This window comes from Penicillium subrubescens (assembly GCF_028828155.1).
Source record: "Penicillium subrubescens strain IBT 31985 chromosome Unknown utg000006l_segment0_segment0, whole genome shotgun sequence".
NCBI classification, from domain to species: domain Eukaryota; kingdom Fungi; phylum Ascomycota; class Eurotiomycetes; order Eurotiales; family Aspergillaceae; genus Penicillium; species Penicillium subrubescens.
In genome coordinates this window covers 1,754,104-1,770,927 of record NW_026643156.1, presented here as the reverse complement: position 1 = coordinate 1,770,927, position 16,824 = coordinate 1,754,104, and the positions used below count along the sequence as shown (strand labels likewise).

The 16,824-nt window shown below is 51.1% G+C and overlaps 9 protein-coding genes across 9 annotated transcripts; 5 read left to right on the top strand and 4 right to left on the bottom strand.

Annotated features, from left to right (window-relative positions):
- Window positions 1-1,102: 1,102 nt before the first annotated feature.
- Window positions 1,103-3,482, top strand: N7473_009128 (guanine nucleotide exchange factor SEC2; the record flags this gene model as incomplete). Its single annotated transcript, XM_057155067.1, has 3 exons — window positions 1,103-1,110; window positions 1,171-1,777; window positions 1,845-3,482. The coding sequence occupies 3 exons, from the start codon at window positions 1,103-1,105 to the stop codon at window positions 3,480-3,482; spliced, it is 2,253 nt and encodes a 750-aa protein (XP_057006197.1).
- Window positions 3,483-4,469: 987 nt separating this feature from the next.
- N7473_009127 (coiled-coil-helix-coiled-coil-helix domain-containing protein) lies at window positions 4,470-5,212 on the top strand (the record flags this gene model as incomplete). Its single annotated transcript, XM_057155066.1, has 3 exons — window positions 4,470-4,684; window positions 4,828-5,083; window positions 5,180-5,212. 3 exons carry the CDS (start codon window positions 4,470-4,472, stop codon window positions 5,210-5,212), a joined length of 504 nt encoding a protein of 167 aa, XP_057006196.1.
- Window positions 5,213-5,754: 542 nt separating this feature from the next.
- Window positions 5,755-7,313, bottom strand: N7473_009126 (UBX domain-containing protein; the record flags this gene model as incomplete). Its single annotated transcript, XM_057155065.1, has 5 exons — window positions 5,755-5,796; window positions 5,855-6,866; window positions 6,936-7,054; window positions 7,118-7,170; window positions 7,229-7,313. 5 exons carry the CDS (start codon window positions 7,311-7,313, stop codon window positions 5,755-5,757), a joined length of 1,311 nt encoding a protein of 436 aa, XP_057006195.1.
- Window positions 7,314-7,533: 220 nt separating this feature from the next.
- N7473_009125 (cytochrome oxidase assembly protein SHY1) lies at window positions 7,534-8,677 on the top strand (the record flags this gene model as incomplete). The annotated part of the gene is made up of 4 exons (XM_057155064.1): window positions 7,534-7,774; window positions 7,834-8,346; window positions 8,401-8,506; window positions 8,575-8,677. The coding sequence occupies 4 exons, from the start codon at window positions 7,534-7,536 to the stop codon at window positions 8,675-8,677; spliced, it is 963 nt and encodes a 320-aa protein (XP_057006194.1).
- Window positions 8,678-8,762: 85 nt separating this feature from the next.
- On the bottom strand, window positions 8,763-10,386 carry N7473_009124 (uncharacterized protein; the record flags this gene model as incomplete). The annotated part of the gene is given in 6 exon segments (XM_057155063.1): window positions 8,763-8,862; window positions 8,916-9,168; window positions 9,183-9,442; window positions 9,510-9,924; window positions 9,993-10,242; window positions 10,297-10,386. 6 exon segments carry the CDS (start codon window positions 10,384-10,386, stop codon window positions 8,763-8,765), a joined length of 1,368 nt encoding a protein of 455 aa, XP_057006193.1.
- A 317-nt stretch (window positions 10,387-10,703) lies between these two features.
- N7473_009123 (uncharacterized protein) lies at window positions 10,704-11,797 on the top strand (the record flags this gene model as incomplete). The annotated part of the gene is made up of 5 exons (XM_057155062.1): window positions 10,704-11,040; window positions 11,101-11,278; window positions 11,349-11,447; window positions 11,504-11,556; window positions 11,616-11,797. 5 exons carry the CDS (start codon window positions 10,704-10,706, stop codon window positions 11,795-11,797), a joined length of 849 nt encoding a protein of 282 aa, XP_057006192.1.
- A 106-nt stretch (window positions 11,798-11,903) lies between these two features.
- N7473_009122 (TauD/TfdA dioxygenase family protein) lies at window positions 11,904-12,885 on the bottom strand (the record flags this gene model as incomplete). The annotated part of the gene is made up of 4 exons (XM_057155061.1): window positions 11,904-12,026; window positions 12,110-12,243; window positions 12,305-12,433; window positions 12,501-12,885. Coding segments are annotated over 4 exons (771 nt in total), but the record flags the coding sequence as incomplete, so codon positions are not given.
- A 942-nt stretch (window positions 12,886-13,827) lies between these two features.
- N7473_009121 (RNA-binding protein) lies at window positions 13,828-14,930 on the top strand (the record flags this gene model as incomplete). The annotated part of the gene is made up of 3 exons (XM_057155060.1): window positions 13,828-14,263; window positions 14,351-14,579; window positions 14,690-14,930. The coding sequence occupies 3 exons, from the start codon at window positions 13,828-13,830 to the stop codon at window positions 14,928-14,930; spliced, it is 906 nt and encodes a 301-aa protein (XP_057006190.1).
- An 896-nt stretch (window positions 14,931-15,826) lies between these two features.
- On the bottom strand, window positions 15,827-16,816 carry racA (putative Rho GTPase Rac; the record flags this gene model as incomplete). Its single annotated transcript, XM_057155059.1, has 5 exons — window positions 15,827-16,063; window positions 16,201-16,381; window positions 16,481-16,539; window positions 16,684-16,716; window positions 16,784-16,816. The coding sequence occupies 5 exons, from the start codon at window positions 16,814-16,816 to the stop codon at window positions 15,827-15,829; spliced, it is 543 nt and encodes a 180-aa protein (XP_057006189.1).
- Window positions 16,817-16,824: the final 8 nt, after the last annotated feature.

Genomic DNA, 16,824 nt, shown 5'->3' with positions numbered 1-16,824 from the left:
ATTTCATCAAAAGCATTGATATGCCAGATTTGTCGAATTCAGAATAATCAAGAAGCTCGGAACTGAACAGAGTGGTGGGTATGCTTTCCAGCCACTGGATCTAATTAACTTGCGAGCTGAAACACCCCGGTGTAGACTTTAACCCGATTGGGGGGCTGACACGAGTCGCGTCCGAGGTAAGCATTTAGTTATTTACACTAATCAAACTGGTTTGCCGAGCAAAGCACTCGGGATTTTCATCCATGTGCTGCGCCTCCGCGAGACGAGAGGGGGGCAAAAGTTCAGATAATTGCAGGATGGCGAGATGGACTAGCATGACCTAAAAAACCAGATCGTTCCTAATTACCCGACCAGCCAGGGATCGAGAAACAGTGCGCGAGATCGGCTGTCAGGTTCGGGTTTAGTTGAGATGGAATACGGAGTACGCAGAACTAGTTTATGCCCATGCTAGTATCGATCAGGCAGAACCTTAGTCTCTTAGGTTCGCGGGTGGCCAAAACCGCTGGTCGGACTTTGCCTGAGCATGGTAAACTGGAAGAACATCAAAGTAATTCTTGAACAACTATCGGATTTTGCGAGATATGAGTTTGTAGTTATATTCAAATTCTCCGTTATTTATCAATCTCGATCCTTATATCCACTTTGTCCTCCAAAACATCGTCGATTCGTCACTCTGCACGCGCGCGGGCCGATCACCTGCTTCCGGTGTGATAGCATGACTAAGCGCCCTGGTTCGCCTCACTCTGTGACCCCCCGATCTCTTCTTCGCCTCTTGCTCGCCATCGGTGGAGATAACACCCACCGGAGTCTTGAACTCGTCGATTCTTTTTCTATACAATCCTTTCTGTCGGTCCTTTTCGTCCTCCTCTGACTCTTCCCCGTTGACCGCCGTTGTCCGGGCCTCTCGAAACCTTTCCAACCCGTAACGCTTGCGGGGGTTGCTTCTACCTTCCAATCCTTTGCCTCCAGTCAGTGAATGGCTTCGGAGACCCGGTATATTCCAGAGTGCCTCTGGGTTTGATATCGATTGTGGTGACAATTGACGAGAAAGACGCCGGTCATCGCAACCTACATTCTTTCAACGCCGTTTACGTCACTCATCATGGCCGAGTAAGTTGTGCGGAGGAATAGGAGATGAAATCCGAATAGACTGCTGACATGGCATGCTAGTTTAATTGCGTTTCAGACATACCATCATAGTAAATTGCTTCCGCCGTCCTCGACCATGATTCCGCGCCACGCCCATAAGCGGTCTCTGTCCTCCGAGCATCGGGGTCTTTCCCCCGATAGGACCGTGACCAAAGCCAAGTCTACCACCAATCTCTCCGACGCAGCGACGCAGCAGCACTCCAAGTTCGAGGAAACCAATTTCAATACCTTGCAGGACCCGCGATTGGTCATTCCCTCGGAAGGTTCATCTTCATCATCCTCATCGCATCACCCCGATCTGAGCAATGAAGTAGCCGCCTTGAGTGTGAAGCTGATACAGGCAATCAACAACCAGACTACGTTGGATGATAATTTGGCTGCCACGCGACAAGAGCTAGAGGCGGCACTGGGAAAAATCCAGGCTTTGGAGTTTCAGAATGAGAAATACCGACGGGACATTGCCGAGAAGGTCTACGTTAAGAAAGCTGATGCCGATATCGAGCTTATGCGGCTAAGAGGTCTTCTTGCAGAGGAGTGTGCCCGGCGTTCGACAGCGGAAAAGGCGAAGAAGACGATTGAACAGGAGCTGGAGACTCTCACTGCCGATCTCTTCCAAGAAGCGAACAAGGTGCGTTTTCTGTTGTACATGCGAAATTTTGCGATTTCCCGGAGGAGCTAGAACTGACAATTCCTAGATGGTTGCCGCAGCCAAGATTGAGCGCGAAGCAGTCGAGAAGAAGAACGAGCAATTGCGCTCACAGATCAAAGACACTGAATCGCTTCTCGCCTCGCATCAGGATCAATTAGCGGAGCTCAAGTCGGTCATTCAAGGCATGCACCTCGCCAAAGACGACTTGGATATCCGCACAAATGTCTCCACCGCGCCCCCATCTCCGGCCGGCCCGCCACAATTGCCAGGGTCTTCTAAGCAAGAAATTGAGTTTGAGAATGCTGCACCCGCTTGTAACCCGGAAGAGTTGATACCTGGACCCACTTGCAACTTCCCTGAGATGATTCGTTTGGTGTGCAGGACCGATCTGCAGGCCTACGAAGATTTCCGGGAGTTGATGACGCTTCCTCGGAGCTCGAAGCCGCCAAGTCGCGCGGGCAGCGGATCCTATGCAGGCCTTAATGTCATGAGTCTGGCAAACTTTGCGACTGGCGGATCCGCCTCGACCACTTCCTCGCCTACCAAGGGGATGACAAATTCCCCGAATGGAAGCCTTTCCTCACAGACTGGCTCGCATATCCCTCTGAAGGAGACACGTTTCTACAAGCGGGTGCTCATGGAGGATATTGAGCCGACCCTGCGACTCGACCTTGCTCCCGGCATTTCATGGCTTACCCGACGTACCGTTTTGAGCGGTATTTGCGAAGGCACGCTTGTTGTGGAGCCTATCCCCCCCGCGAACAAGAAATTCGAATTCCCTTGCTCTGTCTGTGGTGAACGCAGACTCAACCCGGAGAACGAGCGCACTCACCGTTTCCGAACCTCAGACAGCGAGACAGCCCAGCGATACTCTCTGTGCATCCCATGTCTGGAACGAGTTCGCTCATGCTGTGAGTTTACGGGCTATCTTCGCCTGATCCTTGACGGTCATCTTCGCGCAGGTGATGCCGATGAGGAGAAGGAGATATGGGAGGAAACAGTCCGTTTACGAGAGCGCATGTTCTGGTCTCGCATCGCGGGTGGTATTGTTCCACTGGTTACCGCGCCTGTTGAGTCTCAAACAGAGCCGGAAACCTCAGAGCCCAGCATCAACGTCTCCGGACCAAATGAGAACGACCACTACCTCCACCCGGAGGACAACGCCGTAGTGGAGTTGAACCCCGTGGATGTGTCTCCAAGGTCGGAGATCCCTCATATCGCCCAACCTATTCCTCCTGAAACTCCCTTTCGGGACCATGATGTGGTCAAGCCCATGACACCTGAACTCCCGCACCTCGATCGGGAGGGCATTGATGACTCTGCCGATGAAGCGTTGCAAAGGCGCGGCTCTGTTGACTCTGATATTAGTATATATGAAGAGGCCAATGCGGAGGTCGCTGATGGCAGTGAGGAAGCTGCCAAGGACCAGCTACTGGCTACCGATGAACAAGAAGACACCGAGGCTAGCTCTGAAACCGCGACTCCTGTCGTCCACCCGCACACGCCTACTCATGAGCAAGAAGAACCCGAAGCCAAGGTTGACATCCTTGAACCGGTCGTGCAGGCACCGACGCCCACTCATGAAGACCGGAGCACCAAAGCCAAGGTCGACACCGTGCAGGACGCCACCGCAAAGGCTGTGTCTACCGAAAAGGCTGAAGCCAACGGCCAAAGCAGCTCGTAAGCTGCATTGATCCCTTTTCCAGGATCAACATGAGTACGACGATCACACGGCTAGCCCGGTGTTTCATGACCTATCCGAACGCATTGCCCGCATAACTCATCAAAGACGCTGATATAACACACATTCTTTTTCTTTTCCCGGCGACGCTGCACACACCTTTAATTATTCATGTTTGCTCAATTCCCTCGGATGCATTCGCATCTTATCATTTTTCTCATTCTCGTCGATATCCCCCTTTGATATGATATTCAGCAGCGCGCCTTTCCTCCATACCTGTATTATTAACCTTACCTTCGCATTCGCATCATCATTCTTATTATGTATACATACTAATGTTGTTGCTCTTTTACCCTCGAGGTTGTCTTGGCTCGGTGCTGATTCGGAGGCTTGTTTTGTTTGTTGCTTCTTTCACATTGCTTTGTGGAATGTGATATTTGGTCTGGAAGTGTTGACGTGAGCGTCTAGTTGAGCTATAGAAATCAAGCTTTGAATCTGATTGAGTATAACGACACCATTCATATCATAACTCTTCAACGTAGTGGTTACGCCTGGCCTAAAGCCTTGCCTGTTGAGGAGGGTTTATGTTAGGGATGCAAGAGCTTACCTTGCAATGGTGCTGGTAATGTTCCAAATCTTCTAATAGTAGTCTAATACCAAGTAGAGACATTGGACTTGACTCATACTTGTTGTCCACGGAGTTACTGCACGATCTCGGTCCACGACGGCTTCTACTCCGACACAGCCATAAACACCGATCCACGTGACCACATTGCCACACCGCCAGGAACAACCAATCAGCACTCAGCAGATTTCATCGGAGTTTGCCTGTTGGCCCCGACTGACTCAGCCAATATTATTCTGGCTTCTTCCGAGGAGTGTCTCCACCCCATACTTTTAATCTACTCAATTCCTCCCTCTTCCTTCCTGAAGAAACTCCAGATACCACACACCCGTCACTCTCACAAACACCCCCTCACACATATCAAAATGCCTCGCCAACAACGCCGTGCCGCCCCTACCCCCGCGCGTAGCGCCCCTACTCGCCCTACCGCGGCCCCTGCCCGTCCCGCTCCTGCTCCCCAGCAGTCGGCGCCTCACTCGACCGCCGCCTATCCCCACCAGGGTGCTCCTCCCATGCAGCAGGCTGCTCCTGTGCAGAGCTCTGGTGGTGGTTTCTTGAGCCAGGTTGCTTCTACCGCTGCGTAAGTTGCTTCTCCGAAGTCGAACCCGAACCCGAGTCTCGGGATGACCGATATCCGAGATAATCCGGGGTTGGCCCTTTTTCCCCCCAACTGCGGTCCTTCAAAGACTCCTCGCTAACGGTTGCTTTATTTCGTGTCTATAGTGGTGTCGCTGCCGGTCACGTCGCCGCTACCGGTATCACCAACGCTCTGGGCTGGGGCTCCAGCTCCCACGCCGCTCCCGCCGAGCAGGCTGCTCCCGCTCAGAACCAGGCTATGGACAACGGTCTGTGGTCGGGAAATGCCACCCAGCAGTCGTGGGAGAACCCTGCCTGCGAGACTGATATCCGTAACTTCCGCCGGTGCATGGACGAGAACAAGGGTGATATGTCTATCTGTGGTTGGTACATGGATCAGCTGGTACGTTTTTGAGAATTCCCTCCCGTCCACCTAGGACACAGGATGTTTATTTTGACGATGGATTGGATTGAATTGGATTGCTAACAAATGCTACAGAAGGCTTGCCAGGCTGCCGCCAAGCCCTACTAAGCTCGTTTCTTTTGGAAATGGCTGAACGGGGTCTTGAATTCGCTGCGCTATCTTCCTTTCCTCATTTCCTATTTTTAAACTACATGAGCCTGTTCTCTTTTGGAATGGCTCTTTGACGTAATTCATCTTGCATTGCGACTTTGATATCGCACCTGTATTCTATACCATCTCTCCTCGTTATTGAATCAAATCATTATCCGTGGTCTGTCTCCTTCGAGCTGATGGCAGGAATTGTCCACTCGGGAGCAGAACATGGAATAAACGAAGAACTCGAAGATTTATGTTCACTACTATCGTATTTACGTAGTTTTCAATGATGAAACTTGACAGGGAGGCCTATGCGGATGTGCGTAGTTATTTGAACTACCGACATTTACTCTACTGAAGTTCGAGAAATCGACCTCTGCTCATAATGTAGCTATTCATATTGTTCGCCGAAACGCCTATGCAAAGAGAAAAGCCCAGAAACACGAGAACGATCGCTTGCTGAATACAAACTCCCCTGTCGAGCCTCTCATACAACCCGTTCCAATTCCTCAAACTCAATTATCCTTGCGATCCTGGTTTCGCGGCTCGAAATTCAACTGTAACCATATGAATTAGTAAATGTCAAACGCAAGCTGTTCAGCATGGATCACTCACTTGGTTTCCATTGTAAAACTGGTTGTCATCACGTTCATCCCGCTGGTCATGTAGCGTCCGAATGTTCAAACCACTCGTTCGTCGCCGTCGGGTAGTCTCCGGAGGTGGCGGACTAGGCGATGATGGGGCCTGTGTACTACTCTCCGGCGCACTGGTGCCATACCCAATGAACGAGCCCACGAAACTGGTAGCTGAGCTTGCAACGGAGGAAACCATGTTATAGACCGCAGAAATACCACGCGCCGGTAAGCTATTGGCCGCCGCGGCTGTGTAGGCCTCTGTGTAAGACGCGACAGGGATCATGACCAGGTTTGCGGTTGAGCCAAGGCCGAGATCTTGGAGGGCCTGGGATTCTTCGGCCACGGAGAGCGTGCGGCTGGGTAATGGAGTGAGGACGTGTTTGAGGTTGTATGGGCGTTTGTCGTCGGTCATTTGCTCGTCTAGCCATGGACGTACGTCATTGCGTATTGTTTGAGTGGGCGTGAAGCTGGATCGAATGGAACGGCCGTCGAATAAACGCACTTGGAGTCGATACTGACTAGGAGGTCCCTTGGGGGCGGGCGGTCGAGGTTTTGGCTCCTCATCCTCCACAGTAGGCGCGGGGGGTTTGCGGATGGTTGGCTTGGTTGGCTGAGATGCTGTGGCTTTATTCTCTGGGACCGGCGCTGGTTTCTTCCCGTGATCTTGTCTCCCTGGCTGGGGCTTTGCCGATTCATGTCTGGCTAGTGGCTTCTTCGACTTTGCGCTCTCTTGTGAATTGTGTGTAGCAGTGCTGGGAAGAGGATTGGTGCTTTGCGATGGCCGTCTGTGGGCTGGAGTACTAATGGCGGCGGATGGTGTAGTATTCGGGGGTGAATAAGACGAGTTGCTATCCACGGCAAACGTGCTGGCTTGTGGCTGCTGAGCAGGAGTTGTACTAGGAGTCTGTTGTCGTCCCAGAACTGCGAGAATTCGACCCTTAAACTCGTCCTTCGACACGCCTGGCAGCAGGTACTCCTCTAGCTTGCCATTCCTATGGGTGAGGGCAATTAGCTCAGGGCGTTGTGCAGTGAATAGCCTTCAAACGTCACGAAGAACATACTTGATAACAATCAGAGCGGGAAACTCGGCGACTGGACAGAATGAGCTCAGGAACCCGGCTTCCTGGGTCCCAGCTGTCAGGCGCAACGAGACCGATTTGCCTCCAAGGGCTTGCGCAACCTAAGAGGCGTTGTCAGCACGGATAAGTAGCGAGTCTCAATATTCATTCGATCGTGGACTTACCTCATTGTCTGAAAAGTACTCTTGCTCCCAAGTCGAACTCAACTGGGCATCATCTGCAATCCAAACACGATTAGATGTGGCTGGAACCTCAAGATGCGGGGAGAGACCGACCTCGAACGAAGCATACTACCGCCTTTGCCTCTCTCACGGCGAGAGCAATACCCTCCTGTAGTGATCCCTCAAAGAATATCGTCATGATTGCATATCACAGAATAGTTGAAGCGGTGTGGTGTTATGTTGTTGAAGCTTGGTGCAGTGTAGCCAGATGTACTGCGGAGACAAGCTCGGGGAAGCCGGAGGGCGTGACCGCCTCCGCTGCCGCGCCGTTCCAAATTCGCGGCCGCCGCTGACTTTCTTCTCGTTTCTCGACTACGCCGATTCTAAATTACACTCCGGGTACAACTCTGGAGTTTACCATGCGGTCATTATTATCAGTCCTTCAGCGGACTGCTCCAGCAGCTTGGTCCCTTCCAATCCGCGGGGCGCGAAACAGCGCACCTGCATGGAAGGTGGACTCCATCTGCACGAGATGCCGGCAACAGCAGAAGCGTCAATTCTCGAAATCGCGCCAGTTGACCGAGAGTCTGTTGAACGTCGATCATCCAGCAAAACTCGTACGGGTCAACCAGAAGCATGGACCCGGCTTGATTATTCTTGGTGGGTTGTCTTTGAATGTCGCATTGAGGCGACGCTAACTTATGATCTTCTGTATACAGCTCTGATCCCAATCATCGCCTTCGGCCTGGGCACATGGCAAGTTCAGCGCTTGGACCGGAAGACAAAGATGATCGCCAAGTTTGAGGACCGTCTGATTAGGCCTCCGCTTCCGCTGCCGCCTCGAATTGACCCCGATGCGATCTCCGAATTTGATTACCGCCGTGTCTACGCTACTGGTCATTACCGTCACGACAAGGAGATGCTGGTTGGACCTCGCATGAATGAGGGCGAAGATGGATTCCTGGTTGTGACGCCTCTTGAACGTGGAGATGGTCAAAGCACGGTGCTGGTCAACCGGGGCTGGATCTCTCGGAAGTTGATGAACCAGAAGGACCGACCGGAGGGGTTGCCACAGGAAGAAATTACGGTGGAAGGATTGCTACGCGAGCCATGGAAGAAGAATATGTTCACGCCAGAGAATAAACCCGAGGAGGGCAAGTTCTACTTCCCCGATATCGAGCAGATGGCTGAGTTGGGAGGCAGTCAGCCTGTGTGGATTGAAGAGACTATGGGTAAGATATATATGGTCCTCAAACTATTGTGACATGCAGCTGATCGCTTCTCAGTACCGGATCTGCTGGAGACGTATGATCGCATCGCAAAGGGACGGCCTCTTGGTCGTGCCGCGGAAGTCAACTTGAGAAACAACCACGCCCAGTACATCTTCACTTGGTAAGTCAAGCTCATTCGGATGAAGAGTCCATGCTTGTCTGCTTGAGCACTCGCTTATGGCGTCACAGGTACGGATTGTCCCTTGCCACTTCCATCATGCTGTGGATGGTGGTACGCAAGAAGCCCAATGATGCTCTGCGTCGGGTGCGCCAGAACCGTAACTGGTCATAGGTTGCGAATTGTCATCTTCTCCTTGCATATTCCATGGGCGTTTCCGGGTTTGTATGAGTATTTCTGTGATTGATTTTCAAGGCATTCATGGAGGCATGGCCAGCCTCATATCCTGTTGAAGCTCCTTGGGTAGATGCTTCTGAGCCAGGGAGAATACAGTTGTCGAGCTATTGATGTGACGTTGCCTGGGAAAGTTAGCGAGATCCAAGATGTTGGGATTGGTGTGACAAGTCTATACCTTTTCATAAGGGTGGTCACATCACTTTCGTCGATGGTCTTGCGCCCGGCGTGCTTTGAATACGCCGCCAAATCCTGGCTGACTTGTTCAAAGTACCATGAGGACGCCTGCTCAATGGCAGCCAGCGTGGCTTTATTGATTTTCGTCTTGGAACCAGCTCCAGTACGGGCGAACTGGCTGGCCAGCTTCTTGACCACCCCGGCAGGTAGATTTGGGACAGGGATACCATGACGGGAAAGCTTTTTCCCTTTCCCTGTGTGGGGAGACCCTCATCTCGGAGGCCACCCCCAATGATCCCAGGGCTCTGGCTTGGAGATGCTACTGGTGGGAAGTCAAGCCCAAAATCAATGCCACCAGCTCCATCATCGCCAGCGTCGGATGGTGTGCCAGGAGCTGGCTGGATGTCGCCTGGATTCAGCTCAAATTCGCCGGTCTCCTCGCCCATCGGCCCATCGTTCATTTCGATTGCATTTGGAGATGGGAAGTCGAAGTCGAAATCGAACCCGCGCAACTCCTCGGTCTCTCCCCTATTTTTGAAATATTAGCCCCCATCTGTAACATAGAGAAACGACGAATTCCTTCTGTAAAACTTACCCTCGGTCAAATGCCCCCCCGCTGATCATCGTATCATCCTCAAACCCGTCATCACCTAGGATACCCGTTTCCTCTCCTGCATCGGAGTCGCTCCCTAATTGGGTCTCCTCAAAGTTATCACTCATTCGTACGTCCCGGGCCATTCTTGAAATGATTTCTTGATCTCGGATGGCCAAATCTCTTCGAGGAAACTCCATAGTGTAATCATCCTCGTCCAGAGCGATGGACGGGCGGGGTGGTGATATGTCTAGACTGCCTTCCTCGCTACCTGTGCTTTCTTGCATAGGAAGAGAAAGCCGTGGTCGCTCCAGCTCGGGCTCGTTGTCCAGTTCTTCGATCTCGTCTATCGACTCCTCCGCGGGCTTGACTTCCTCTTGGGGCGAGGATTGAATCGGTTTAGAAACTGGTGCCAGCGCTGGTTTCACGAAATTCGTTAGCTCAACAATAATAATCAATGCTGTCACGCTATTGAATGGCGCATACTTCTTCCAAGGTTCCTTAGGATGTCAAATGTAGTCTCGCGCTGGACTCGTCCACTTCGTCGACGATCCCGGTCAGGTGTGTTTGCGGCACGTTGCTGTCGAGCGCGAAGTCCATATGGAGTTGATGGTGCCATGGAAGCTCTTGCCCGAGGCGTGAATCGGGAAGCTGATCTTTGGGCAGACGGTGTCGATGTTGTAACAAGACGACTGGGTGTAAGAGGGTAGCGCGTATGACTTGGAAGACGCTGAAGCTGCAATTACCAGTCAGCAAGGTCATATATGGTTTGCACAGGCTATTATCTTACTCCAGTCAATGTGGTCTCGCCAGAGGGAGTATTCGTCTCAACTCCCGAGTTGCCCATTGATCGGCGGTTGCGCGGGTTTGGAGTCGACATCTCCGCGGTTTAAAAAGGACAACTACTAGACCATGCAATCTCGAGGCTTCGGATATTTGTTCAATCCACGATAGATCTGCAAGGGAGGCGGATCTCGAGGAAAGACGTTGCTGGCTGGAGAACCGCGGAGTTGAAGGAGCGCGCCTTGCAATAACAATGCGGGCCCACATCTGATTGGCTCCATCTTATCGATAAGCTCTGCTTAATCAGCCGCATTCATCGGGACTTTTTTTTGCGACGATCGACTTGAACATCTTGAAGCTGCCAATCGAGCTGGAAAATCTCTTGATCACGGAGAAACAGGCTCATCAGAAAATATGACCGAAGGAGAAGCCCCGAAAGGCCTTTCGGCCAAGCTCGACAAGAAGCGCAAGCGCCAGGCCGAGGAATCGACCAAGCAAGACAACCCCGAAACTGCGCCTGCAGGAGCTTCTGCCGCCGGCGGAGATGAATCGAACAAGAAGAAGCGCAAGAAGAACAAGAAAAACAAGCAGCAACCTGAGCAGGATGGGAAGTCGCAAGATCGCAAGGGCGGTGTCGACGAGTCTATTGGCAAGATGGATGGTGGGCTGTTGGCCGATTACTTTGCTCAGCGAGCGCAAAAGCACGATAAGGAGCTTTCTGCTGTGGAATTGAGTGATCTTTCGGTTCCGGGTGTGTATCAAGTCTTGGGAATTAGTTTTGATTGACTCTTTGGCTTACTGACTGGTGCAGATTCCGCTTTCCTCGATACCACATCGTTTCCGGACTCTAGAACTCTGGATAAGCTCCCCGATTTCCTCAAGAAATTCAGCCCGAAGAGTGCCGACCTGTCGAAGGCGTCAGAGAAGAAGGGTACACCTCATACATTGGTTGTTTCTGCTGCTGCGCTTAGAGCTGCGGATGTTGTTAGGTATGAGATATTGACATACACGTATTATACCTTGTCTTCATTCATTGGTGCTGACAGTCTGGTCTCACAGGGCACTTCGAGTTTTCCAGACGAAGGAAGCAATTGTCGGTAAATTGTTTGCCAAGCACATCAAGTTGGAAGAGGCGAAGCAATTCCTCGAACGTGCACGGTACAATCTTCCAGATTTCCGTTCGTGTGGTACGGCTTAAACTAACTGGGTTTTAGGACTGGAATCGGGGCTGGTACCCCGGCTAGGATATCTGATTTGATCGCGTGTGGTATGCATCTACAACTACCATCGGCTTGACTGAATTTACTAATTTTAATTCCTCCTTAGGTTCGCTCAATCTGGACGAGCTCGAGCGCATTGTGATTGACGGATCACACATCGACCAGAAGCAGCGCGGCATCTTCGACATGAAGGAGACACATTTGCCGCTGTTGCAGCTACTGACTCGACCGGAGCTGCGTGACCGATACGGTGCCTCGAAGAAGAAGGTGCAGATCTTGATGTTCTGATTTGTTCGCATGATTTTTCTTGATAAAACATTCCATATGGCAGGGCGTTAGAGTGATTTCAACTTTACTTGACAATGTACACCAATTTCGATCAGCCAAGTTACCATCACTCATTTATTGAGGAAGATAAAAGGTGAAATGGCACTTCGGCCTGAGGGGTCAGACGGGCCAAATGACGGAGTTGACCATCTGCAAAGTCGAAAATCCCCGTGTGTGCGGTGACGCGGTCCTGAGAAGTTGCAGTCAGTGATAGGCAAATACCTTCAACGAGGGCAAGGAAGAATGAGTTTGATGGGTAGAAAGGGCTCATACATCATAGACAATGGTGGTTCCCTGTTCCCATGTCACGCGGCATTGAATGTTCGGCGAACTAGTGATATGGTTAAAAAGAAACCCAAGAATCACTTGAGACTCCTCCGTCTTCAAGCCCAGAATGTAGCGGGTGACTAAAATGTTCCAAGTGATTGGTATATTCATTGAACCAAGTTTCGACCCTGATGATCCTACATAGCGGATTGACATAGAGGGCCTCCTCTCCAGTGACAGGACGAGTCCGAACAATTAGAAGCGCAGTCTGTATTGGGTCCCTGCGGCAACTGAACCCTCGCGCTTGGCTGTCCTGGGCTTGCTCCAGCCCTGATCAATCGTGTGTATATAAAATTAGATATACTGTGACCGTTGATATTAAGCGGTACAGACGTACCTGAGTGCACTGCTCTCAATGGTCTGAGAAATTGTTGAAAGGCAGGAGATAGCCGTCGAAAGGCAGCACCTTGGTTCACGAAAAGCGTATCGCCGCCACAGGGGGGACCCTGTAAATGGTAGAGGAATGTCGTACCTGGAGGCTGATTCTCATAGGAGACGTCCGAATGCCAAATTGTAGAATTGGTGTGCCATTGAGAAGATGCCGCGTTGGTCTCTTCTGCACCATGAAATACAACGGCGATCTCTGGATGTGATGGTGGGTTTCGCATCACCGTGTGAACGGGATTTCGACCAAAGAAACTGCCATATTTAACCAAGTCTTGCAGTGGAAGGCTGGAAAAGCATTGATTCCGGAAGACTGAAATGCAGAACATAATTAATTTCCTAAGTCTCGTTGAGCTCAAGTATACTTATTCACGAAGACGGTGAGCACTCGCCAACGTGCGCGACAAACAAATCCAGTTGCTGTTTACCCTCCGGACCTAACTCGGATAGTTGAATTCCTTATGAAGGGTCCGCATCGAAACCGGGGTTATGATGATCAAATGGAGTGAGAGGAGGGCCCTTGGAAAGAGGTCAATAGTATTAGATAACTCCAGGCTTGTCGGTTTTGGCGCAGCATATACTGCGTATACAAAGTAGGTAATCCTAACAACATACCTCGAGGACCCAACATACCCAATAGGGTAATATTCAGGGTGTGCCAATCTCGAGTTCATGCTCACTGCCTTTTTACGCTTTGGCATTACACGAAGGTAGGTCGATACAGCCAAGCTTAGGAGAGAGTCATCTATGAACAAAGAGAATGATAGAAGGCCTCAGACAGCAGATGGTAGAAAGATCTTTGATGAAGCCGACTCGGAGATTGGGAAAGTAATCAATATCTGGAGAACGCCAGAGGGTTTTTATACAGGTACAGCTTGTGAATGCAAACAGAGGAAACTTCCATGACGGACTATTCCTCCAGGAGTTTTCCATATTGAGGACTCCAAACATTTTCTCAAGGATATGATGTGGATGTATACTGTAACATATTCAAGTCTACGGTCCGTAAGAGTGGAGAATATCGGCAGATCTTCTCCCTAAACAACAGATTACCCAATCAGGCAAGAGGGCGATAGGCCCTCACCGCCCCGGAGACCACCGGCAGAAACCAAATTTCTCCCTCGTCTCCGCCCGATTTTTTCGGAGCGGAGCTTTCCATCAATTTGCGATAACTCAATTTTTGTTTACACCACACTTTCACAGAAGATCATTTAGGCTGAAAACAAGCCTTAGTCAATCACACAACCAACCAATCTCCTCTATTCCCACCAATTATTACAATGGGCGACAAGAAGCGCAAGCTCGCCGAGGACACCCCGGTCGACGAGGTCGCTCCCGAGGGAAAGAAGATGAAGAAGGAGAAGAAGGACAAGAAGGAAAAGAAGGAAAAGAAGGAGAAGCGCAGGGCCGAGAAGGAGGTTGAGGCTGTTTCCGAGGTCACTCCTCAAGAGAAGAAGGAGAAGCGGGAGCACAAGAAGGCCGAGAAGAAGGAGAAGAGGGAACAGAAGGAGAAGCGCAGTTCTGATAAGGCTGATCTGGACGATGAGGCTAGAGCCGCAAAGAAGGCTGCTAAGAGAGCCAAGCACGACAAGAAGAAGGTCGCTGCTGAGGAGGAGGCTGCTACGAATGGGGAAGAGAATGAGGCTGGGACTTCTAATGAGACTGCTGAGGGCGAGGAGGCCCAGAAGAAGAACTCTCGTTTCATTTGTTTCGTCGGTACGTTGATAACTCCAGGCTCAATTGCTCTACATGCATGAACCATGAACGAGGAGCAACGATATGCTAATAATCAATGCGCTGCAGGAAACTTGCCGTACTCCGCAACCAACGAGTCCCTCGCCAAGCACTTCGAGAAGAACCCTCCCGCCGAAATCCGCGTCGCAACCAAGAAAGAAGCACCCACCAAGTGCCGCGGTTTCGCCTTCATCGAGTTCGACAACTACGACCGCATGAAGACCTGCCTCAAGTTGTACCACCACTCCATGTTCGACGACGGCAAGTACCCGCCTCGCCGGATGAACGTTGAGTTGACGTGAGTTGTTCCCACACCCTACCTTACCCTACCCTACCCTATTCTATTCCTTCTTTCTATTATCCGTCCAGTTTCAGGAAACATTCCGACTAACAAGATAAATCACACAGTGCCGGCGGCGGTGGATCCAACTCCGAGCACCGCAAGGCCAAGATCCAAGCTAAGAACGAGAAGCTCAATGAGGAGCGCCAGCGCAACGCAAAGGATACCAAGAAGGACAAGAAGAAGCACGACAAGGAGGTTAAGCCCGCCCGTTTCGGTGCCGCGGCTTCGGGCGCTAATGCCGTTGATGTGCCTGCCGAGGATGACCGATTCGCTGGTATGCACCCCAGTCGTCGGGGTCGGATTTAGATCATATCACCTGTTGGGTGATTGCGAGTGTGATTGAGACTCTGACGGGATCGGTCCGAACATGGTCTTTTGTTTTTGTTTTTGTCTCTACATCTTGGGTTGCGGGCTGGAAAAGTCTGTTTTTTGTTGTGGTTTTTTTTATGATTTAGAAGGTACCACTTGCTTGTCTTCTGTGCATAGTGAATGCGATATTATGAGCACATAAGCATGAAACACTCATTCCGAACTGGAGTCTACTATGATTGTTTCGAAAGCGCGCATGTGGTAGACAAGAGAGTATGCGTCGAGCCTTAGGTATCCATGTAATGCAAATAGAAAAATGAGCAAGCAGGATAGACGCGGAATTCACAAACTACCTAGCTCTATATGAATATAAACAAGACCAGACAACCCATAACAAGGCGCGCGACATTCCAGCCAGACATAACCCAGGGCTACCTAGGATATACCCATACCCATCCATACCTCTGGATCACAGTACAACAGTTCCTCCCTCCCGATGAATATGATATGAAGTAACGACCGCAACAAGGAAAACAAGGAAAACAAAAACAAAACCACAATTTCAAGAAAAGGAGAAAAAAACGAGTCAATGGATTTCATCAATCAAGCAAGGCCCCAAAGAAAAGCCTCTGGCTACTCGGACGCCGTATTAACTATAGTATTATTTCATTATAGCATACGCAAAAAAGAGGGTGATGACCCCATGCACAACAGCACCTCTACAAGATCATGCATTTGTTCCTCCTCCCGGACTTTGCGAGGGGGCGGGGGTTGAGAACGGCCCTGTGAGGAAAGAGAATGATTAGTTCTGTGTTTATATCACTCTGTTCGGGCGACTGATAACTCCTGGGAGCGAATCGTGATATGTAAGGTGGAACGGAACGGGTTGTCGCTTACCGGATGGCCTCGTCAAAGACGCTCTTCAAGTTGCGCTGGGTCAAGGCCGAGCATTCGAGGTACTTGTGTGCGCGAATCTCCTTGGCCACGGCCAAGGCCTGCTCGTACGAGACAGGCTCCATCTTTCGGGCGCGCAGGGCTTCAGTTGTTGCGCGGTCGTCGCGCAGGTCGAGCTTGGTGCCGACCAGGATAATGGGGACGCTGGGTGCATGGTGTTCGATTTCGGGGAACCACTGTAGAGAAAGACAAGTTAGTGGTATGATTCGCTGGGTTGAGAGCAATGCGTCTCTGTAGATGTTCGCTCCAGGCGCCGAGCGGTTGAAGGAGAGAACAAGCTGCGCATATGGGCGATGTAGGAGGCGTATCGCACCTTGGCTTTCACGTTATCGAAAGATGGCGGGCTGACGATGGAGAAACAGATCAGGAAGACGTCGGTTTGCGGGTAAGATAGCGGTCTGAGGCGGTCGTAATCTTCTTGTCCAGCGGTATCCCAGAGTCCCAAGCTGATCGGCCGGCCGTCGACCATCACACTAGCCGTGTAGTTGTCAAAGCTGCAGGGCGGACATCAGTAAGGGTACGGACCTTCCGGATGGGAGGGGAATCTCCATTGATGGATGAGGAGAGAGAGGGGGGTGAGGAGAGAGACGGACACGGTCGGGATGTATTCTCCCGGGAAGGCATTCGTTGTATACGAGATGAGAAGACATGTCTGTAGAGCATCGAGAATCGCGTGTCAATGAGGGTTTCCACTATGTTCGCTGCGAATGTGTATCGATTGGAGGGAAGAAGTGATAGCAGTTGGAAGGTCGGGGAGGATCATGATAGCCCCCGGGGGAGTTGTGTCAATACTGACTTTGCCGACAGCACCATCACCAGTCACCACGCACTGTTGAGTTCTCAAGTTAGCTGGGCGCAGTTCATCGTTTCCCCGAACTATCACGAGCCAAGCTCACCTTGAGCGATTGAGTAGCCGGACCCGTCGCCATGGTTGTGC